The sequence below is a fragment of the Oncorhynchus kisutch genome, linkage group LG24 (assembly GCF_002021735.2).
Source record: "Oncorhynchus kisutch isolate 150728-3 linkage group LG24, Okis_V2, whole genome shotgun sequence".
NCBI lineage: Eukaryota > Metazoa > Chordata > Actinopteri > Salmoniformes > Salmonidae > Oncorhynchus > Oncorhynchus kisutch.
This window is the reverse complement of record NC_034197.2, coordinates 25969388-25993939: the sequence shown is the minus strand read 5'-3', so window position 1 is coordinate 25993939 and position 24552 is coordinate 25969388. Positions and strand designations below refer to the sequence as shown.

The 24552-nt window shown below is 45.1% G+C and overlaps 1 protein-coding gene across 1 annotated transcript in view; it reads right to left on the bottom strand.

Moving 5' to 3' along the window:
* The window catches only part of LOC109869525 (cadherin-4), a 187390-nt gene that overhangs the window by 43762 nt on the left and 119076 nt on the right, over positions 1–24552 (bottom strand). Inside the window, exons 6-8 of the mRNA XM_031804093.1 lie at positions 18870–19007; positions 12181–12366; positions 2718–2971 (exon numbers count right to left, since the gene is read on the bottom strand). Of these exons, the coding sequence (XP_031659953.1) occupies positions 2718–2971; positions 12181–12366; positions 18870–19007 (578 nt within the window). The remainder of the gene's footprint in view (positions 1–2717; positions 2972–12180; positions 12367–18869; positions 19008–24552) is intronic.

Genomic DNA, 24552 nt, shown 5'->3' with positions numbered 1-24552 from the left:
ATACAATACCTTGATCAGTCTCTCTATGTATATCCAGGTTGGTGGTACTGGAAAGTGAGTGTGAGGAGTGAATAAGATCTAGTATGAAGTCTGGTGGGCTTAGTGATGCTAGTGGAAACATCAAAAATGTATGTCCTCCTAGCCTTCCTCCAGCCCATGCAAGGTAGTTTGGGTAATTATTTATGCATGTTTCTCAATCCCACACCTCGCCACACTAGTTTGGACCCGACAGGTGATGCCTGATTCCTCTCTCCCAGGCTGCCCCTCTACCCCCTCTCCATCCCCCGATCCCCCGGTCCCTGACCCCCCCCTAGAACTCACTGCCTGCCACTGGTCTGAAGAAAAACTGTCAAGTAGAGCCTCCGTGTGTGGCAAAAGTTAGGAGATATTTAATCAATGGAAGATGGAATTAAAATGACGGAATTTAAAGGAGAATGATAGGCTACAACGACCACGAGCCAACAGGTAGGTTGCTAATTAATATTCTAAATGGAGTTGTATTTGTAACTGTAGGATGAAAAAGCGAATGCACTGCAGCCTCAATTAGCCTAGCTAGCTAACGTTAGCTTAACTAGCTTCTCCCAGTTTGATGCAGTCAAGACAGGTACTATGTAATCATATTTTATGATAAATAACCTAGCTATGGCAGCTATTAGTCTACTATAGTTTGAGTCGTCTCTCCCTCCCTCCTTCCTGCTCCCTGTGTCACTCACTCACAGTACAGCCCCTCCCCCGCCTGCTAGAGCTGCACCTCTTTCTCCCTCCTCTCGCACTTGATCCCTTCCAGATAATAAAGTAGCTTAAATAATGACTTTTCTGCTGCTTCCCTCAGATCGGTCCGAGTCTGGATTCAACCAGGTCTATACAGAACGGGTCTAGTTGTCCTTTGGTCTGTTCGGAACGGGTCTCTCAATTTATAAAACATTATGCATATCGGGTCTAGGTGGGAAAGCCCAAGGATTATTTTGGAATAGGTCCAACTTTTTGGACCCATGAAGATCTCTACCGTCAATTTCCAGCCCTGACCTCCCCTTTCTCAACTCTCCAAACCTCCCGTGCACTTGCTTTTCCTTGACCTGTTCTCACACTTCTTCCATTCTATCTTGTTCGTTACCTTTCCCTTACTTATCAGCTCCCTTCCGCTTTCCTACACTCACCTCGTCCTTTTCAGCCATCTCCCTCAGTCACATAGAGATATCACGGATCTTTGACAAAATCTGCACATTGGCTAAAGAAGTGAGTTTCTGATTTAAAAAAAGAAACTGTTAATGAAAAACTACAGTAAATACTACAATATACTAGTCTGCAAAAACACTACATTAATTACTAAAGTATATACTACAGTTTTATTTTACTAGATTATTTATAATATAGTTAACTGTAAATAATACAGTATATACAACAGTAATGTTTAAAAACACTACAGTGAATTTAAAAAATATATATATGGGGGACTTCAGTACAGATGAAATCACATTGGAGGCTGAGGTGGACAAACTGTCCCACTAGTTTGTTAAGGCTCCAGTGTGGGTAAATGGCAAATCATGCTGGATGGGCAGCAGAATTGATTGGGTATCAGTGTGCATGTATGTGTCTGTGTATGTCTGTGTGTGAGAGAGAAAGAAAGAGAGAGGGGTTTGGAGAGCAAGAGGGAACGAGAGAGAGAGTGTGTGTGTGTATGAATGTGTGTAGCAGACCATGACAGAACATGGTGTGCCTCTGCTAGCCAAACTTATCTCCAAGATGTACTGCAAGCTGAAACTGGTGTACGGAAAAGGAAGGGGAGATCGAGAGAGAGGGAAAAGGAAGATGGGGAGAGAGAAAGCAAAGCGAGAGAGAAGGAGAGAGAGGGAAAAGGAAGATGGGGAGAGAGAAGGAGAGAGAGGGAGTGCTGCAGCAAGATACAGAGCCCAGCTGGTACAACCAATTTACTCTCATTTGCTGTGAAATTAACTAGCAAACTTGTTTCGATCTTTTCACAAGAGAGAGAGCGAAAGAGAGAGAGAGCGAGGAAAACGGAACACAAGGATGATTCTGGGCTTGGCGCTGGAGAAAGTGAACCAGCCATCCATACACACTGGACACAGTCTCTGAGAGGAGGTATTCAGTATGTGTGGGTAATCAACATAATAATGTCATAGATCAGCTGACATTGAGGAAGTTAAGACACTGCAGTGCTCCACAGGCAGCCTTTAAAAAGCCAGGTGGTAATTTAAAGGTTGGTTTAGAGTCACAGCCAATAATGTGAGAACCCTGGAAACACTGCAGGTATACAGTGCTGTGTCAGGCCTTTGGAATGGGGCCAGGTGCTGTGTGTGTTTGAATGTATGTGTGTGTCCCCTATCTATACCTTTAGAATACACATGGCTCTGATTACCCAGGAGTCTCTCTCTCTCGCTCTCTTTCTCTCTCTCTCATGCAGGTGGAAGGGCAGCTCTTAACTGACTGCGTATACACAGAATTCTTAAGAGAGAGGGACAGTTTGTATAGTTCCCCACTGTACCTAATGATCTGTTACAAGAAGTGGTCAGGGTTGCAGGCTGAGAAGGTGGTGAGTGAATGTGTGTGTGTGTGTAAATGTGTGTGTGTGTCCAGCACCTGATGCTCTGCTGCATGAAGCGGTCAGGGTCGCTGGCTGAGAAGGTGGTGAGTGAATGTGTGTGTGTGTGTGTGTAAATGTGTGTGTGTGTGTAAATGTGTGTGTGTCTGTCCAGCACCTGATGCTCTGCTGCATGAAGCGGTCAGGGTCGCTGGCTGAGAAGGTGGTGAGAGAGGTGCCAGCAGGAACACCCTCCTCAAAGCGGATGGATTTGGGGTTGGTGGGGAAGAAGGGTGGTTCGTTGATGTCTACCACAGAGATGGTGACCCCGGATGTGGACTGGAGGGACGACTGGATCCCACTGGCCAGCGGAGCCTGGTTATTGACCACCACCGTCAGCATGAAGGCCCTGTTCTGCTCAAAGTCCACCGGCTGGAGACGGAGTTGGGGGAGAGAGAGGAGGGGTGAGAGGAGGAGGCAGATAATTAGGTTAGGATTAGTAATCTCATACTCCATCAAATGGCATGATAAGAGCAATCACATATGACTGACAGAAGAAGTCTAGATAAAAAGATAAAAATAGGCATCATACAAAAAGAAGATGAGAGAGAGATAATAAGAGAACACTAATAAAGGGTGTAGTCAAATAAAATGAGAAAAAGAAACAAAGCCTACACCAGGCCTGGGAAAAGGCCGGCCTGTGGGCCATATGCGGCCCGCGACTTGATTCAATACAGCCTGTGGAATCATGTTCAGATCATGTAAAGAATTTGCAATAGTAAAGTTTTGAAACACGTATTTGTTATTCAAATTAAAAGCCCAATGAATACTTTCCTCTGTGTAATGATTGAACTCCCACCGCTTGTGGGACATTTATTTTGAAGGCCCGTATAAATAACAACTGCACGAGGACAGACAGTGACTGACAGGCTGACAAACAAGTCACACTTACAAATAGTAGCTAGCTGGAAATTGCGCAAAAATGTGTTTTTCAAAGAAAAGGAAAGTAGACAGTGCATGTAGGGTGTTCCAGCAAGAGTGGTAATCAAAATAATTTTTATTGAAGTATCAGGAAATGCTTAGTGAGCAAAGAGAGCATCGTTGTCTTGAAAGACTACAACTCGTCCTGACACTTCCAGACGAAGCAGTCAGAGAAATATAGGAATATGTCTTCTGAGCAGAGGGCAAGTGCATCGAAAGAGTTGCTTTCTCAGTTGCAAAAGCAGCAAGGACTTTTCACAAAACTGCATTCAGCAAATGACGGAATTGTGAGAGCTAGCTCTGTATTGTCCCACAAAAGTGCTAAACATAGCAAGCCATTCGCTGAGGGCGAATTCATTAAAGAATGTTTCATTGACTCTGCAGCAATACTTTGCCCTGACAACAAAGAGCTGTTCGAAAATGTTTCCAGCAGTGATGCACGTGACACGGTTGTTGATATTCTTACAAGGAATAACCACAGATTTTGAAATGACAGAGGAGCTTGCTTCAGTGCAGTCAATGAAGAGCACAACCACAGATAAATATGTATTGGAGGAGGTTAATAAGTGTGTGGCAAAGCTGGGACTGAGTTTTGAAAAGTTTTCCAGTGTGACCACTGATGGGTGCCCAAACTTGACAGGAAAAAAATGTGGCCTTTTGAAAGGATACAATATCAAGTAGCTGAGCTGAACCCAGATCAGAAAATTATTTTCCTACATTGCATTATTCATCAGGAGGTGCTCTGTAAGTGTGTTCTGAAAATGAGCCATGGTGTGGATACAGTCACTAAAGTGGTAAACTTCATAAGAGAAAAATATTTAAACCACAGGCAGTTTGTCTCACTGTCGGAAGAGACAGTTGGGTCCTGCAGATCACACCTACCACACAAACGTGAGATGGCTGAGTTTGGGGAAGGTGCTTACAAGGGTGTGGGACCTGAAGTCAGAGATTAATGAGGTTTTGCAAATGAAAGGAAAATGTGGATTTCCCTCAACGGCAAGATAAAGAATGGTTGGCAGATGTTTGCCTTCACCATGGACATCTTGGCCCTCATGAATGAACTGCATTCCAAACTACAAGGGAAGGGCCTTTTTGCAGCCTTTCAAAGCCTTCAAGGGAAAATTACTCCTCCTGACCCAACAAGTAGAAGTCAACAACCTCACCCACCTTCCGACACTACTAGTCTTTTCCCTATCAGATGACCAGCGGGAGAAGTATACATCGCTGCTGTGTGCTTTGAACAGTGAGTTTTCTCGTCGTTTTGAGGATTTCAAAGTGTTGGAAAATGACATGCGGTTGGGTTTCCTCTCCTTTCACCTTCAATGTGGATAACGCTCCCACTGACCTGCAACTAGAGCAACTTTAGTCTGATGCAGTGATTGGAGAACTATTTAAAACAATGTCACTGACGCGGTTCTATGCATCTCTCGATGAACAAAACTTCCCAAAGATTAGGAGTCATGCTCAGAAGATGTTTGTACTGTTTGGGTCAACCTATGTATGTGAACAGACATTTTCAGTGATGAAATATACCAAGTCAAGGCACAGATCATCTCTTACTGACTCTCACCTCTCAGCAATCCTGCTCATAGCGACGTCAGAAACCATACCTGACTTCACTGCTCTAGTCAATGCCCATCAGAGACTTCACTCCTCACACTGATTGAGTAGTTTAAATGTAATGTTGAGCTCTCTCTCTTTGTGTTTTTGTGCATACCCGTTAACAAGAGTTCTCTCCATGGTGCTGAATGCACAGTGTACTTTTCCCTCTGTGTAGTTCATTGCATTGTTTAATAATGAAAATACCATACCATTGTTTTCATTTCATAAGGAAAATAATAGAACATGGATCTTGTTCATTTCTGTGCATGTTAAAAAAGTAAAATAGGTAGCATTTCTGGATGTGATTTACAGTAGATATATCTGTCAACACAGTCATACACATGATGAAAAATCCTGCAATATGATTCTGGCCCGTGATGGCAAAAATATATTATAATGTGGCCCACCATGGAAAAGAATTGCCCATGCCTGCCCTACACTATGGTTAGAAGAAATAGATGGGAGAGAAATAACAAGAGAGAGATCAAACTCACAGTGATATCTAACCCCCCCATTCCCAGAACACTTTCTCCTCCAGTTCCTCTGTCCCTCTATCCTCCACCTGCAGCTCTTGAGAGAGAGAGCGAGAGCAGAGCTGAGCCCTATTGACGATAAAGGAAGTAATGAACAGCCCTGGTGGTGAGCAGCGCTAGCTCTGCGCTAGCTAGGATGAATTGGAACAGCGTTATCGCTAAACTTAGAGGGACCTCTGCACCCCTACCTGTAATTACCCTGCTAACACTGAGTGAGTTAGGCAGGTCTTAAACAATTCATGGACCGGCTGCCGTTGGGGCTGGCGCTCCCTGTTAAATTCACACTGGGTAAACTCCCCTCCCCTCACCGTGTGTGTATGTGTGCGTGAGTGGGTATGTGTGTGTGTGTGTGCGTACGTGCTCATGTGTGTGTTGGCTAGCTCCAGCCACCTACAAGGCGGTCTGCCGTGTGAGCCTAAAACGAAGTGACAGCTCTGGGCTGGCTTAATGACAACAACACAATTAGATTCAGGTAACCTCCAGAAACACACACAACAGATATGTTAGGTATTGCATGCTGCTGGCTGGCTTGAGTACAGTTAGCGATCCAGTTGATGATTAGCACCCGGAGGCCGGTGTCTGCTGGTGACAGTAATGATTTGGAGCACATCTGTGTGTTGCTTCGCCTTAGTGTTCATGTTAACGGACGCGGTAGGCAACGATATAAAAGCATTCATAATAAAGCAGCCAGAGTGATGAGGGGATTGGATCTGACAGATGCTATCGTGGTGTGTGCGTGCGTGCCTGCGTGTACTGATAATGAGAAGAGGAGGCTGGTGTTGATGTGCCCTGTCTGTCTGTCTGTGTCTGTGTCTGTGTCTGTGTCTGTGTGTGTGTGTGTGTGTGTGTGTGTGTGTGTGTGTGTGTGTGTGTGTGTGTGTGTGTGTGTGTGTGTGTGTGTGTGGAGTGAACCAGTGATGTACTGGGGCCCTATCAGAAGGCTGAACGTGCTTGGAGCTCTTTGATCCATAGCCAGTGGTGCAGTGCTCCCTCTCCACCTCCCCTCTTTTCTTTTTGTCCTCTCTGACTGCTCTTCCTCTCTCTATCAAACCGCTTCCCTTCCCAAGCTCCCTCTACTCCTCCCTTCCCCTTCCTTCCTTCTCCATCCTCCTCCTATCACCTTATCCTCCCCTTCTCATTTCCTTTCCTCTCTCTGGCATGTAGTCACCCCTGTCATTTCCTATGCTCATCACACACTTCAATTTACATATCCTAATGACTTAAAGACGAATGTGTGTGTGGATGTTTGTGTGGGTAAGTCAATGTGTATGTGTGTGCATGTTTGTCTGTATGTGTTTGTGTGATGCCTCTGTTTTAATCCAGGATTTAAAATGTATGCGTATTGGTTCCCTAGACAGTTCTCTAATTGTGCAGGTTAAGACCTCAGTCCATGTTTATAGAGCAGCCATGGTCCCAGGTGGGCCGTCTCAGTAAACTTGTGAGAGATGTCAGTGTGTTCTGCTGATGTGCCTCCACTAGCAGCCAGAGAGGCCCCCTCGGTAAATACATACTACATCAATTCAGATGTTTCCCTGCTACCTACGCGTTACAGTTTTTCTGATGTGAAACCGATTAGAGTTGGTAGCCATTCCGGCTTTGGTGCCCAGAGAGACTCAAAGCCTATTCCACAGACAGAATAGGAAAAGCTCATAACACTAGTCAAATATACACACCATATACACACTATACCTGCGCACACACAAACACCTATGGCTAAAACTAGAGCCCCTTAGAGGCCCTTACAAGACACAACTGCGTTGCTGATGCACCCATTTATCACAGGTGCATAAAACCCACTTCAATTGTAATTGACAAATCAATATAAAATTTTCTGCAATGGTCTCAGTAGCCATTTTGTGTGTGTGTGTGTGCATGGCCATGTGCCTGTGAAAGACCTGATGTCCTGCTATCCTATCCCTTATGTAGGCTATGATAGGCTGGTGGGCAGGTAACCCCCTATAGCTGGAGCTTACACTCAGTGGCTTATACATTGAGTGTACAAAACACTAAGGACACCTGACAGACATAGACTGACCAGGTGAATCCAGGTGAAAGCTATGATCCCTTATAGATGTCAATTGTTAAAACCTCTTCAATCAGTGTAGATGAAGGGGAGGAGACAGGTTAAAGAAGGATTTTTAAGCCTTGAGACAATTGAGACATGGATTGTGTATGTGTGCCATTCAGAGGGTGAATGGGTAAGACAAAAGATTTAAGTGCCTTTGAACAGGGTATGGTAGTAGGTGCCAGTGTGACAAAGTCAAAATGTAGTTTCCATCAACCTTGCTCGCATTCCGCGCAATGCAGATATCAAAGAACACCGCAGTTCGCGGGCAGAGTAGTGGGTGAAACCATTCACTTCAGAAAAAGGTGTGATATAAATACAGTTTCCTTTCATTATGTGTTGTCAAATTCATCCAAATATTTGAGGCCATACTAGTAAGGTTGGCAATATGAGAGGTCTTCAGACAGATTTTTGTATTATTTTCCTTGAAAGAACTAGTGGAATTTTGAGTTCTTCTCTCCTATTTGGAAAGTTGGTCTGACTGTTCTTTAGTTTGAGAGAGATATTCTGAGAGAAGGTTTGTGTCTCTTTCCTCTGTACATAAAAAAAACTGATAAAAACTGTATAACACAATAGTGGAAAACTGTTTCATATATCCCAAAGTCAATAGCAAATGTGACTATGTATATATTTACAGTGCCTTGCGAAAGTATTCGGCCCCCTTGAACTTTGCGACCTTTTGCCACATTTCAGGCTTCAAACATAAAGATATAAAACTGTATTTTTTTTGTGAAGAATCAACAACAAGTGGGACACAATCATGAAGTGGAACGACATTTATTGGATATTTCAAACCTTTTTAACAAATCAAAAACTGAAAAATTGGGCGTGCAAAATTATTCAGCCCCCTTAAGTTAATACTTTGTAGCGCCACCTTTTGCTGCGATTACAGCTGTAAGTCACTTGGGGTATGTTTCTTACAGTTTTGCACATCGAGAGACTGACATTTTTTCCCATTCCTCCTTGAATAACAGCTCGAGCTCAGTGAGGTTGGATGGAGAGCATTTGTGAACAGCAGTTTTCAGTTCTTTCCACAGATTCTCGATTGGATTCAGGTCTGGACTTTGACTTGGCCATTCTAACACCTGGATATGTTTATTTTTGAACCATTCCATTGTAGATTTTGCTTTATGTTTTGGATCATTGTCTTGTTGGAAGACAAATCTCCGTCCCAGTCTCAGGTCTTTTGCAGACTCCATCAGGTTTTCTTCCAGAATGGTCCTGTATTTGGCTCCATCCATCTTCCCATCAATTTTAACCATCTTCCCTGTCCCTGCTGAAGAAAAGCAGGCCCAAACCATGATCCTGCCACCAACATGTTTGACAGTGGGGATGGTGTGTTCAGGTTGATGAGCTGTGTTGCTTTTACGCCAAACATAACGTTTTGCATTGTTGCCAAAAAGTTCAATTTTGGTTTCATCTGACCAGAGCACCTTCTTCCACATGTTTGGTGTGTCTCCCAGGTGGCTTGTGGCAAACTTTAAACGACACTTTTTATGGATATCTTTAAGAAATGGCGTTCTTCTTGCCACTCTTCCATAAAGGCCAGATTTGTGCAATATACGACTGATTGTTGTCCTATGGACAGAGCTGTAGATCTCTGCAGTTCATCCAGAGTGATCATGGGCCTCTTGGCTGCATCTCTGATCAGTCTTCTCCTTGTATGAGCTGAACGTTTAGAGGGACGGCCAGGTCTTGGTAGATTTGCAGTGGTCTGATACTCCTTCCATTTCAATATTATCGCTTGCACAGTGCTCCTTGGGATGTTTAAAGCTTGGGGAATCTTTTTGTATCCAAATCCGGCTTCACAACAGTATCTCGGACCTGCCTGGTGTGTTCCTTGTTCTTCATGATTTTAACGGACCTCTGAGACTATCACAGTGCAGGTGCATTTATACGGAGACTTGATTACACACAGGTGGATTGTATTTATCATCATTAGTAATTTAGGTCAACATTGGATCATTCAGAGATCCTCACGGAACTTCTGGAGAGAGTTTGCTGCACTGAAAGTAAAGGGGCTGAATAATTTTGCACGCCCAATTTTTCAGTTTTTGATTTGTTAAAAAAGTTTGAAATATCCAATAAATGTCGTTCCACTTCATGATTGTGTCCCACTTGTTGTTGATTCTTCACAAAAAAATACAGTTTTATATCTTTATGTTTGAAGCCTGAAATGTGGCAAAAGGTCGCAAAGTTCAAGGGGGCCGAATACTTTCGCAAGGCACTGTATGTCACCATTAATGTATTTAAAGCCTATTCCGGCAAGTTATCCAAGTATTTGCTGGCTTGGCTAGCCATGTTAACAAAGCGCTAACTTGCACTATAACATGCTGACCAAGCCGGACATGCACCTGTATGCGCATGTTGATTTTGTACCCCCACACCAGACACGATCAGGACACGCCGGTTAACATATCAAGACAAACTCTGAACCAATTATATTAATTTGAGGACAGGTTGAAAAGCATTAAACATTTATGGCAATTTAGCTAGCTAGCTTGCTGTTGCTAGCTAATTTGTCCTGGGATATAAACATTGCGTTGTTATTTTACGTGAAATGCACAAGGTCCTTTAGAATTAATCCACAGGTAAAACAAATTCCTTTCTCATCCTCTCTCCTCCTTCCTCAGGCTTCCTTAGTTTTTTTTTTACTTCTTTGAACTTTATATGGCGGTTGGAAACCAACTTCACCGTGCATTACTACAACCAACTGGAGTGTGGACGTCAGTTCATCTTTCAATCACCCACGTGGTTATATGCTCCTAAACACCAATGAGATGGGATAGGCCAAACTTGCATCGCGTTGAGCGTCACAAATAGAACCTATTTATATTTTAGCACCTGGCCACGCAGATGCTTGCGAGCAGTGTGGTTGCAATGATTGAATAACATGTATGGGTACATTTTTTGTGTGCACGCTCTGTGAGCGGTGTGGTCAGCATGTAAGTCAGTGCACTGTAATGTCACACTCTATTGCTAGCAGGTGATTTATTGAAATATGAAGTGAATGTTTTTTCATACTACATTTAAAATGATTATATAAAAAGGGTTGTACTTGTGCACTGTATTGATGGATTGATGTCAGTGCCAATAACTGGAACGAATTGCAAAAATCGCTGAAGTTGGAGACTTATATCTCCCTCACTAACTTTTAGCATCAGCTATCTGAGCAGCTTACCGATCCCTGCAGCTGTACACATCCCATCTGTAAATAGCCCATCCAACTACCTACCTCATCCCCATATTGTTTTTATTGACTTTTTTTGCTCTTTTGCATACCAGTATTTCTACTTGCACATCATCATCATCTGCACATCTATCACTCCAGTGTTAATTTGCTAAATTGTAATTACTTTGATACTATGGCCTATTTATTGCCTTACCTCCTTACGCCATTTGCACACACTGTATATAGACTTTTTCTATTATGTTATTGACTGTATGTTTGTTTATTCCATGTATAACTCTGTGTTGTTGTTTGTGTCGCACTGCTTTGCTTTATCTTGGCCATGTCGCAGTTGTAAATGAGAACTTGTTCTCAACCGGCCTACCTGCAAAAATAAAAGGTGAAATAAATAAATAAATACAAATTAAATCACATTGAGGGCATTACTGTTGCTCCTATCTAAAATCTATATTGTGTCTTACCTAACCAGTCAATGTGTGTCTGTGACCATCCTGTCAATGCCTGTCATCACTGTTTGATATATTTTGCTGCAGATAAAAACCAAGTCAATCTGAAGTGTGGGTGGCTATATACAGTTGGTTACACCAGGCGCACAAGTTTGTGTCAAGAACCGCAACGCTGCTGGATTGTTCTCGCTCAACAGTCTCCCATGTGCATTAAGAATGGTTCACCACCCAAAGGACATCCAGCCAACATAACACAACTGTGGGAAGCATTGGAGTCAACATGTGCCAGCATCCCTGTGGAACGCTTTCAACACCTTGCAAGGTCCATGCCCCAGCAATTTGAGGCTGTTCTGAGGGCAAAAAGCACGGGGATGTGCAACTCAATATTAGAAAGGTGTCCTTAATGTTTTATACACTCAGTGTAGATCTGACATGCAACACATAATTGATGAATGGGATAACAACACTGTCTGTTCTACATCAACCTCAACCTTGGTGAAGACATATGTTTTTAAAATAGATATGATAAGTTCTAGGTGAGAACTGGAGAATATCAGTGTTGCATACACCAAGAAAGTGTCAAATTTCACCATTCTGGTAAAACATGTGTAAATTGCTGAGGTGTGGTCACTTTTGAGGGCTCAAGCTCTTCTTGTTTCTTCTTTTACAGTTTAGTTAATTTATTATTGTACTGTGAGACACTTACTGCACTGCTGGAACTAGAAACATAAGCATTTCACTGTACCTGCATTAACATCTGCTAATCTGTGGATGCGACAAATAAACTTTAATTAGATACGTCTTGGTTGGTCGCAGGGGCTTACCTTCACCACAGTAACCATGCCGTCATTGGTGTGCGGGTCGGTGATGATGGTGAAGTGACCTATGGGGTCACCGCTGATGATCCTGTATACAGCGTTCCAGTTGGGCGAGCGTGGCTGGTCGCGGTCAATCACGGTCAGGTTGGCAACCGCAACATTGATCCGGTTCTCTGGAACCTCCCCCGAAAACTGGGAGGGGAAAGAAAAAGGGAGAGAGAGATTAGAGGAAGTTAGAGGAAATCTTCTCCTTTGTAGGCAGTCAAATGGCTTAGTTATCATGTCACTCCACAAACTACTCCAGAGCATTAAACTAACTAAACACCCTACTGTCCTCTGCCTCCACGTTCTGTCTTGTTCTGAATAATTTTCTTGTTGCGCCCTCCTACTCCCATCTTTGGTGAGAACATAGTATTCTTCCTTTCTGTTCTTCTGAGAGACTGTGGGAGCGAGAGAGAGAGAGCAAGGGATGGAGGGAGAGAAAATGCCTGATTTTGGGAAGGCTTAAGCAGCAGTGTGCATGTGTTTGTGCCTCTTTCTGAGTGGGTTTTAGAGGTTCTCTCACAGCAGAAACGTGCTCTGTCCTGATAAGACCACACAGCAGAAGAGTGAGCTGCTGCCTGTCATGCGTCTGTCTGTAATGGTTGGGAACTGATCACAGCTCTACAGCCGTTACAAGGTCAGGGGACTCTCTCTGTATGCCTGGACCATACACAATAACAACATTAGCCCCCTTACCTACCCCTGATCCCCCAAATACCCCCTACCAACCTTACCTCCGCCCCTATCCACCCCATCACCAGCATTAGCAGTGGTTTCCACATCTTTCTTCATCTCGTCATAGCAACAGGCGTGTAGTACAGCTATAGCGCCGCCACACAGAGTCACCGTGTCGTCATGGGTAACAGGCATGGAGGAGCCGTTGGTGAGTGTGGGATATCAAAGAGTAAAGCCCCGGCCTAAACACTCCCAACAGACCATAATACCCTGCCATGCCCTCACAGAGACACAAAGAGACACAGAGACCCAGCACACAGACACAGGCAGATTAGGGAGCTGTGGCAAGAGGGTTGTCTATAGAGAACCAATGACATTCTTAAGGAAACAGAGGAGTGGTCCTGTTGGTCTGCTAGGATTGGATAAAGAGGCAGCGTGTGTGTGCACACTCTTAACTAAGTCTGCTTTGCCGCTGCTATCGGCTAGGCCAGGGTATACTTCATACTAATTTGAGGAGGCAGGGGGAGGTGTAGTGGAGGCAGGGGGAGGTGTAGGGGAGGCAGGGGGAGGTGTAGTGGAGGCAAGGGGAGGTGTAGGGAGGCAAGGGGAGGTGTAGGGGAGGCAGGGGGAGGTGTAGTGGAGGCAGGGGGAGGTGTAGGGGAGGCAGGGAGAGGTGCAGTGGAGGCAGGGGGAGGTGTAGGGGAGGCAGGGGGAGGTATAGGGAGGCAGGGGGAGGTGTAGTGGAGGCATATGAAGGTGTAGTGGAGGCAGAGGGAGGTGTAAGGGAGGCAGGGGGAGGTGTAGTGGAGGCAGGGGGAGGTGTAGGGGAGGCAGGGGGAGGTGTAGGTGGAGGATAAGGGAGGCAGGGGGAGGTGTATGGAGGCAGGGGGAGGTGTAGGTGGAGGTTAAGGGAGGCAGGGGGAGGTGTATGGAGGCAGGGGGGGTGTAGGGGAGGCAGGGGGAGGTGTAGGTGGAAGTTAAGGGAGGCAGATGGAGGTGTATGGAGGCAGGGGGAGGTGTAGGGGAGGCAGGGGGAGGTGTAGGTGGAGGTTAAGGGAGGCAGGGGGAGGTGTAAGGGAGACAGGGGGAGGTATAAGGGAGAAAGGGGGATGTGTATGAGAGGCAGGGGGAGGTGTAGGGGAAGGCTGGAGGAGGAGTAGTGGAGGCAGTGGGAGGTGTAAGGGAGGCAGGGGGAGGTGTGGTGGAGGCAGGGGGAGGTGTAGGGGAGGCGGGGGGGGTGTAGGTGGAGGTTAAGGGAGGCAGGGGAGGTGTATGGAGGCAGGGGGAGGTGTAGGTGGAGGTTAAGGGAGGCAGGGGGAGGTGTATGGAGGCAGGGGGTGTAGGGGAGGCAGGGGCAGGTGTAGGTGGAGGTTAAGGGAGGCAGATGGAGGTGTATGGAGGCGAGGGGAGGTGTAGGGGAGGCAGGGGGAGGTGTAGGTGGAGGTTAAGGGAGGCAGGGGGAGGTGTAAGGGAGGCAGGGGGTGTAAGGGAGAAAGGGGGATGTGTATGAGAGGCAGGGGGAGGTGTAGGGGAAGGCTGGGGGAGGAGTAGGGGGAGGTGTAGGGAGAAGTAGGGGGAGGTGTAGGGGGAGGCGGGGAGAGGCAGAGGGAGAGAGGGGGGTGACAGGGAGCTTCATCATGGGGCCCAGGTTATGTAAGGATGAGGCAGGAGAACAAGAAGCAGGCAAAGCTGGTGTTCCTACTGGCTGGGGTTATTCCTTACTACTGAGCATGGGGGTACACACACATGCATGCACGCACACAAACAATACAGACACACATAAGCTGTGTTCGAATACCCATACTAACGTACTGTATACCACATACTTATTAATGAGTATATACTACATAATATAAGTTCATTTTAGTATACTGTAAACGAACGGTATCCATTCAGTTGATGGAACTAGCGCTACCCCTGTCTCCTGGAAGTTGATGCTGTTGCTATGTAACTTCTGGCTAGCTTGTTAGCGTAACAAATTACAAGCTAGACATCTTATGACTTCATTAACAATGTCCATTGAGAATGCACAATGACCATCTCACTTAGCTATGCTAAGAATGACGTGAATAATCAAGTCAATACACTCTGGGTAGTTAGTTAGATAGCATATAGTTAATATACTGGCAAGTTCGATGTATTAGTAGCCAACTAATGTTATGTAGCTAGCTAACATACCGGTACATACTGCTGTAATGATATGCTATGTGTTTGGTAAGGACAGCGTAGCTAACAAATTGTCAGCCAACATAACGTATAATGTAACTTATTTGAAAAGTCATTACTTTATTACATTGCTCAACATTTTCTTAACATTTGTCATAATTAGTTAAAGCAATGAATTTGTATCTGCTCTCATTGGACTTGGCAGCATATTTTTCACAATTTTCTTCAAATCTGAAAGCGTTGTGAAGTCACTCCCATTTTCTGAAGAATTGCATTATGGGCCCTTAAAGCACTTAAATAGTGTCCATTGCTTGTATACTTCGTATTTTGGGAGAATGTAGTTTGACATCCGGAAACTTTTGGCATACTAACTATATCCATACTATGACCAATTAACATACTACATACTCAATTTACGTCACAAATAGTATGATCAGTGCGGATAGTATAAGTATTCGAACACAGCAATACTCTATTACAGATAATCACACAAACAGACAAACACTTCCACTTTGAAACACACACAAACCCCACCCACTGCCTGTCTGCCCACCTTGAAAAATAGGCCAGCCTCTGATAGGCCTGATGAAATATTAATCTCAAACATTAAAGAGAAATTCCCCAAACGTTCTATTTCTGGGACGCTTTGATAGATTTACTGCAAACCCTAAATATTTGCATAATGGCATGCGTTGTCGACAAAATTGATTTTATGTAGCCTACTGGTAAACTGAATGATTTATAGAGGGAGCTTGTAAAAAGTGCTCTGCTCATCGTGGCTCCAAGACCTTTACTTTGCAAAATAACAGGGCCAATCATCATCAATATCAGCCAGAACATTTATTTAGCTACCCCCATCTGTGCTGGGTGATTGAAATGCACTTTAACCCACACAAATACAGTGGATGAGACTCCATCCGTTACAAACTACTATCATCATTACACTGCCACAACTGTAGAATCCTAATGCAGTAAAGAAGAGTCTGATTTATAATGGGCCTGACTGTGTGTGTATGTTCTCCGAATGGACATGTTATAGCTAGAATAGTACATCATATCTAATACTGTACCTCCTTAGTCGCTTCTTACCTACCACACTCTCTTCACTCACTTCTCCTTTAACCCACCGCCAGATGGGTATAAATAACAAAGGAAGACATTGAATATCCCTTTGAGCATGGTGAAGTTATTAATGTCATTTTGGATGCTGTATCAATACACCCAGTCACTACAAAGATACAGGCATCCTTCCTAACTCAGTCGCTAACTTCACCTTGAAGCCAATTGTGACTTGAAAACAGTTACAGAGTTTAATGGCTGTGACAGGAAAAAACTTAGGATGGAACAACAATGTACTGTAGTTATTACTCCACAATACTAACCTAATTGACAGGGTAAAAATAAGGATGCCTGTACAGAATACAAATATGCATCCTGTTTGCAATAAGGCACTAAAGTAAAACTGCAAAAAACGTGGCAAAGAAATGTACTTTATGTCCTGAATACAAAGTGTTATGTTTGAGGCAAACACAACACATCACTGAGTACCACTCTTCATATTTTAAAGCATGGTGGTAGCTTCATTATGTTATGGGAATGCTTGTCATTGGCAAGGACTAGGGATGATATAAAGACTAGAGCTGAGCACAGGCAAAATCCTAGGGGAAAAACTGGTTCAGTCTGCTTTCCACCAGACACTGAGAGACAAATTCACCTTTCAGAAGGACAATAACCTAAAACAACAGGCCAAAAATCATCAGTGCACTGGAGTTGCTGACCAAGACGACATTGAATGTTCCTGAGTAGCCTAGTTAGAGTTTTGACTTCAATCGGCTTGAAAATCTACAGGAAGACTTGAAAATAACTGTCTGGTAATGATCAACAACCAACTTGACAGAGCTTGAAGAAGTACAAAAATAATAAGATGCAAATATTGTAAAATCCATGTGTGCAAAGCTCTTAGAGACCCAGAAAGACTTACAGTTGTAATAGCTGCCAAAGGTGATTCTTACATGTATTGATATTTTTGTGTAACATTTTTATAAATGTTTTACAATTGTTCAAATTGTTTCCACTTTAACAATACAGTGAAGTTTGTGTAGATCGTTGACAAAATGTTTGAATTAAATCCATTTGAATCTCACTTTGTAACACAACAAAATGTGGAAAAAGTCCAGGGGTGAGAATACAGTACTTTCTGAAGACACTGTATGTGTGAAGCATCATAATCTAAACTGTTAGGTCATCTTTCTGATGTCCCTTTCTTTCCTCTCACTTCTGTCTCTTACCTTTCTTATATCCCTGTCTTCCCTGCTCTCTCCCCATCTCCCTCTCTCTTGCTAAATGTCCTTCGTTCCTCCCCTTCTTCCTCACCTCTCAGTGCTCTCCTAATGATTGTACCGTGAAAGCTCTCTACCTGAATAAGCTGTTTCCTGTTGCACTGGAGTGCTGATAAACAGCTGAATTAATCAGCTCAGATCACCCCCTGGGCCACTGGAGAGCCCAGCACGCCTTAATGACTGACACGGGGTTAATGAGACACACACACACACACACACACACACACACACACACACACACACATGCACGCACGCACGCACACACACACGACTACACAAACTCAAGGGCCTGTCCCCAAATTTTACAACAATCTCAGATCAACGCTAAAGCTTCTCTCTCTCTCTTTCTCTCTTTCTCACCTCACCTTCTCTAGCTGATGGGGTGTGAGAGAGACATTTCATTATGTTTGCCACATAAGGCATATAAGTTAACTCATATAAACTATTACCACATGTCACCTGCACTGTGTAGTACCTGTCACACATACCCAGGACCCAGATTCCAATTCAGCTCATGTCCTGACATATCTTTGCTTACAACCATAAGATGAGTTATCTTCTTAATTGCTTACACATAAATAACTTAAAAGGTCTGAAGTATACCTCCTCTGCTATACACACCCTCACACGCTCCAACAAAGTAACACAGAATCATTGCTCACTATACACCATTGTGTCAAGCACCTCGCTGTAGAAATTAGTGCCAAAGAATCCCCTTACTTACTGTTTCAGCTAACCCTCCCTTACTCTTTTAGCCATCCTACCCATTCCAGCCATCCTGAGTTTTCTTAGTTCCCAACTATCAGGAATACCGCTTCTACTCCCTGCCCCCCCCCCCCACCTGCCACCTCCACCCCACCCCTCCTCACCCCGCCCACCTCCCCTATCCCTGCATCCCTCCACTCACCCTCCACACATTTACTATGTCTGACAGCACAGTGCCTACAGGGTACAACTGTGTGTGTGTCTGTCTGTCTCTTTGGTGTGTGCATGTGCATGCACTTTTTGAGACCAGGCTTGGTTAGGAGGTACTCATCACTGCTGGGGGAACTATAACAATCAACATTCCCCGGGTAAGCAGAAGATGTATGGATACGTTGGCAGCAATGTCTCCATGCCGTTTGATCACACACTTCATTCTTTACTTTGATTTGGTCCTGTGCCTCCAGGAATGACCTTTTCTTTTATATACGTTAAGGATCATCCTCATAACCATTATCACCACTATTATCATAAGTAGGTCTACTTGCTATTGTTTTCTGGGTGATGAAAGCTGAAGATTGGACATTTATTTCACTCAGGTCAGGTGTGTGTGCTTTCTCTGAGATGATGCAAGGGCTGTGTTTCACCCCTTCCCCTCTCCCTCTCATCTTCTATCCTTCCCACTGACTTCCACTCCTCCATCTCCCATACCTTCCCCATCTTCCCCCTCCCCCTCCATGTTCCCCTCCCCTCTCTCCTCCCTCCACTCACAGTTCTGGAGGTGAGCTCGGGGGGGTTGTCATTGATATCTGTGACAGAGATGATGGCGGTGGCCGTGTTGGACAGGCCAAAGTTTAGGTTGCCCTCCATGTCCGTGGCCTGGACGATGATGCTGTACTGGGACACTTTCTACAAGACAAACACACAGAGAGAAGAATATAAACAGTTAAGCAGAGCAACCAGTGATCAAACAAAGCACTCAATGGTCAAATACACAGTGTACAAAACATTAGGAATACCTGTTCTTTCCATGACAGAGACTGACCAGGTGAATCCAGGTGAAATCTATGATCCCTTATTGATGTCACTTGTTAAATCCTCTTCAATCAGTGTAGAGGAAGTTGAGGAGACAGGTTTAATAATGAATTTTAAGCCTTGAGACAATTGACACATTAATTGTGTACGAGTGCCATTCACAGGGTGAATGAGCAAGACAAAAGATGTAAGTGCCTTTGAATGGGGTATGGTAGTAGGTGACAGGCAAACCAGTTTGAGTGTGACAAGAACTGCAACGCTGCTGGATTTCCTGTGTGTATCAAGAATGGTCCACCACCCAAAGGAAATCCAGCTAACTTGACGCAACTGTGGGAAGGAAGCATTGGAGTCAACATGGGCAAGCATCCCTGTGGAACGCTGGACACCTTGTAGTCCATGTCCTGACCAATTGAGGCGGTTCTGAGGGCAATAGGGGATGGTGTAACTCAATATTAGGAAGTTGTTCCTAATGTTTTGTGTACTCAATGTACACACAACTGCATAATGAGTACAAGGAGGTCAATGTATCATTTTCTTTAGGTTGTGCAGAAACAATAATCCATTTTACAGACCAGACATTTTGTCTCTCTCTCACACATGTTAGGTTGCCTCTACACCCATGGTTCTCTCCTCAGCAACAAACCTTGAGCCTGGTATCAGCTTTGCCAGTGTGGGCTGGTCTATCTGTCTGTCTGATGTAATTAGAAGCAAAGGGACTCGTTTATCCCCTCCCTGGCTGTCCCCTCCCCTGTTCTTCCTACTCTACACCTTACACCTGTACCTTAGCCCCTACCCCGGGCCCCATCAAATCAAATCAAATCAAATTGTATTTGTCACATACACATGGTTAGCAGATGTTAATGCGAGTGTAGCGAAATGCTTGTGCTTCTAGTTCCGACAATGCAGTAATAACCAACAAGTAATCTAACTAACAATTCCAAAACTACTGTCTTATACACAGTGTAAGGGGATAAAGAATATGTACATAAGGATATATGAATGAGTGATGGTACAGAGCAGCATAGGCAAGATACAGTAGATGATATCCAGTACAGTATATACATATGAGATGAGTATGTAAACAAAGTGGCATAGTTAAAGTGGCTAGTGATACATGTATTACATAAGGATGCAGTCGATGATATAGAGTACAGTATATACGTATGCATATGAGATGAATAATGTAGGGTAAGTAACATTATATAAGGTAGCATTGTTTAAAGTGGCTAGTGATATATTTACATCATTTCCTATCAATTCCCATTATTAAAGTGGCTGGAGTTGAGTCAGTGTCATTGTCAGTGTGTTGGCAGCAGCCACTCAATGTTAGTGGTGGCTGTTTAACAGTCTGATGGCCTTGAGATAGAAGCTGTTTTTCAGTCTCTCGGTCCCAGCTTTGATGCACCTGTACTGACCTCGCCTTCTGGATGATAGCGGGGTGAACAGGCAGTGGCTCGGGTGGTTGATGTCCTTGATGATCTTTATGGCCTTCCTGTAACATCGGGTGGTGTAGGTGTCCTGGAGGGCAGGTAGTTTGCCCCCGGTGATGCGTTGTGCAGACCTCACTACCCTCTGGAGAGCCTTACGGTTGAGGGCGGAGCAGTTGCCGTACCAGGCGGTGATACAGCCCGACAGGATGCTCTCGATTGTGCATCTGTAGAAGGTTGTGAGTGCTTTTGGTGACAAGCCGAATTTCTTCAGCCTCCTGAGGTTGAAGAGGCGCTGCTGCGCCTTCTTCACGATGCTGTCTGTGTGAGTGGACCAATTCAGTTTGTCTGTGATGTGTATGCCGAGGAACTTTAAACTTGCTACCCTCTCCACTACTGTTCCATCGATGTGGATAGGGGGGTGTTCCCTCTGCTGTTTCCTGAAGTCCACAATCATCCCCTTAGTTTTGTTGACATTGAGTGTGAGGTTATTTTCCAGACACCACACTCCGAGGGCCCTCACCTCCTCCCTGTAGGCCGTCTCGTCGTTGTTGGTAATCAAGCCTACCACTGTTGTGTCGTCCGCAAACTTGATGATTGAGTTGGAGGCGTGCGTGGCCACGCAGTCGTGGGTGAACAGGGAGTACAGGAGAGGGCTCAGAACGCACCCTTGTGGGGCCCCAGTGTTGAGGATCAGCGGGGAGGAGATGTTGTTGCCTACCCTCACCACCTGGGGGCGGCCCGTGAGGAAGTCCAGTACCCAGTTGCACAGGGCGGAGTCGAGACCCAGGGTCTCGAGCTTGATGACGAGCTTGGAGGGTACTATGGTGTTGGATGCCGAGCTGTAGTCGATGAACAGCATTCTCACATAGGTATTCCTCTTGTCCAGATGGGTTAGGGCAGTGTGCAGTGTGGTTGAGATTGCATCGTCTGTGGACCTATTTGGGCGGTAAGCAAATTGGAGTGGGTCTAGGGTGTCAGGTAGGGTGGAGGAGATATGGTCCTTGACTAGTCTCTCAAAGCACTTCATGATGACGGATGTGAGTGCTACGGGGCGGTAGTCGTTTAGCTCAGTTACCTTAGCTTTCTTGGGAACAGGAACAATGGTGGCCCTCTTGAAGCATGTGGGAACAGCAGACTGGTATAGGGATTGATTGAATATGTCCGTAAACACACCAGCCAGCTGGTCTGCGCATGCTCTGAGGGCGCGGCTGGGGATGCCGTCTGGGCCTGCAGCCTTGCGAGGGTTAACACGTTTAAATGTTTTACTCACCTCGGCTGCAGTGAAGGAGAGACCGCATGTTTTCGTTGCAGGCCGTGTCAGTGGCACTGTATTGTCCTCAAAGCGGGCAAAAAAGTTATTTAGTCTGCCTGGGAGCAAGAAATCCTGGTCCGTGACTGGGCTGGATTTCTTCCTGTAGTCTGTGATTGACTGTAGACCCTGCCACATGCCTCTTGTGTCTGAGCCGTTGAATTGAGATTCTACTTTGTCTCTGTACTGACGCTTAGCTTGTTTGATAGCCTTGCGGAGGGAATAGCTGCACTGTTTGTATTCGGTCATGTTACCAGACACCTTGCCCTGATTAAAAGCAGTGGTTCGCGCTTTCAGTTCCACACGAATGCTGCCATCAATCCACGGTTTCTGGTTAGGGAATGTTTTAATCGTTGCTATGGGAACGACATCTTCAACGCACGTTCTAATGAACTCGCACACCGAATCAGCGTATTCGTCAATATTGTTATCTGACGCAATACGAAACATGTCCCAGTCCACGTGATGGAAGCAGTCTTGGAGTGTGGAGTCAGCTTGGTCGGACCAGCGTTGGACAGACCTCAGCGTGGGAGCCTCTTGTTTTAGTTTCTGTCTGTAGGCAGGGATCAACAAAATGGAGTCGTGGTCAGCTTTTCCGAAAGGGGGGCGGGGCAGGGCCTTATATGCGTCGCGGAAGTTAGAGTAACAATGATCCAAGGTCTTTCCACCTCTGGTTGCGCAATCGATATGCTGATGAAATTTAGGGAGTCTTGTTTTCAGATTAGCCTTGTTAAAATCCCCAGCTACAATGAATGCAGCCTCCGGATAAATCGTTTCCAGTTTGCAGAGAGTTAAATAAAGTTTGTTCAGAGCCATCGATGTGTCTGCTTGGGGGGGGGGGGATATATACGGCTGTGATTATAATCGAAGAGAATTCTCTTGGTAGATAATGCGGTCTACATTTGATTGTGAGGAATTCTAAATCATGTGAACAGAAGGATTTGAGTTCCTGTATGTTTCTTTCATCACACCATGTCACGTTAGCCATAAGGCATACACCCCCGCCCCTCTTCTTACCAGAAAGATGTTTGTTTCTGTCGGCGCGATGCGTGGAGAAACCCGTTGGCTGCACCGCCTCGGATAGCGTCTCTCCAGTGAGCCATGTTTCCGTGAAGCAAAGAACGTTGCAGTCTCTGATGTCCCTCTGGAATGCTACCCTTGCTCGGATTTCATCAACCTTGTTGTCAAGAGACTGGACATTGGCAAGAAGAATGCTAGGGAGTGGTGCACGGTGTGCCCGTCTCCGGAGTCTGACCAGAAGACCGCCTCGTTTCCCTCTTTTTCGGAGTCGTTTTTTTGGGTCGCTGCATGGAATCCACTCCGTTGTCCTATTTGTAAGGCAGAACACAGGATCCGCGTCGCGAAAAACATATTCTTGGTCGTACTGATGGTGAGTTGACGCTGATCTTATATTCAGTAGTTCTTCTCGACTGTATGTAATGAAACCTAAGATGACCTGGGGTACTAATGTAAGAAATAACACGTAAAAAAACAAAAAACTGCATAGTTTCCTAGGAACGCGAAGCGAGGCGGCCATCTCTGTCGGCGCCGGAAGTCGCTCACCTAATGGGAGCCCAGGCACTTTGAAAAGGAACACTGTGGTGAAATTGTTCTTCAAATCAAATCAAATTCATTTGTCACATACACATGGTTAGCAGATGTTAATGCAAGTGTAGCAAAATGCTTGTGCTTCTAGTTCCGACCATGCAGTAATATCTAACAAGTAATATAACCTAACAATTTCACAACAACTGCCTTATACACACAAGTGTAAAGGAGTGAATACGAATATGTACATAACAATATATAAATGAGTGATGGCAGAATGGCATTGGCAAGATGCAGTAGATGGTATAGAGTACAGTATATACATATGAGATGAGTATGGGTATGGGTATGAAAGGGTATGAAAACATTATATGAAGTGGAATTGTTTTAAAGTGGCTAGTGATACTTTACATCAAGAGTCAGTATGTTGGCAGTATGTTGGCAGCAGCCACTCAATGTTAGTGATGGCTGTTTAACAGTCTGATGGCCTTGAGATAGAAGCTGTTTTCAGTCTCTCAGTCCCAGCTTTGATGTACCTGTACTGACATCGCCTTCTGGATGATAGCGGGGTGAACAGGCAGTGGCTCGGGTCGTTGTTGTCCTTGATGATCTTGTGGCCTTCCTGTGACATCGGGTGGTGTAGGTGTCCTGGAGGGCAGGTAGTTTGCACCCGGTGATGCGTTGTGCAGACCTCACAACCCTCTGGAAAGCCTTCCGGTTATGGGCGGAGCAGCTGCCGTACCAGGCGGTGATACAGCCCGACAGGATGCTTTCGATTGTGCATCTGCCTCCTGAGGTTGAAGAGGCGCTCCTGCGCCTTCCTCACCACGCTGTCTGTGTGGGTGGACCATTTGAGTTTGTCCGTGATGGGTACGCCGAGGAACTTAAAACTCTCCACCCTCTCCACCCTCTCCACTACTGTCCCGTCAATGTAGATAGGGGACTGCTCCCTCTGCTGTTTCCTGAAGTCCACGATCATCTCCTTTGTTTTGTTGACATTGAGTGTGAGGTTATTTTCCTGACACCACACTCCGAGGGCCCTCACCTCCTCCCTGTAGGCCGTCTCGTCGTTGTTGGTAATCAAGCCTACCACTGTAGTGTCGCCTGCAAACTTGATGATTGAGTTGGAGGC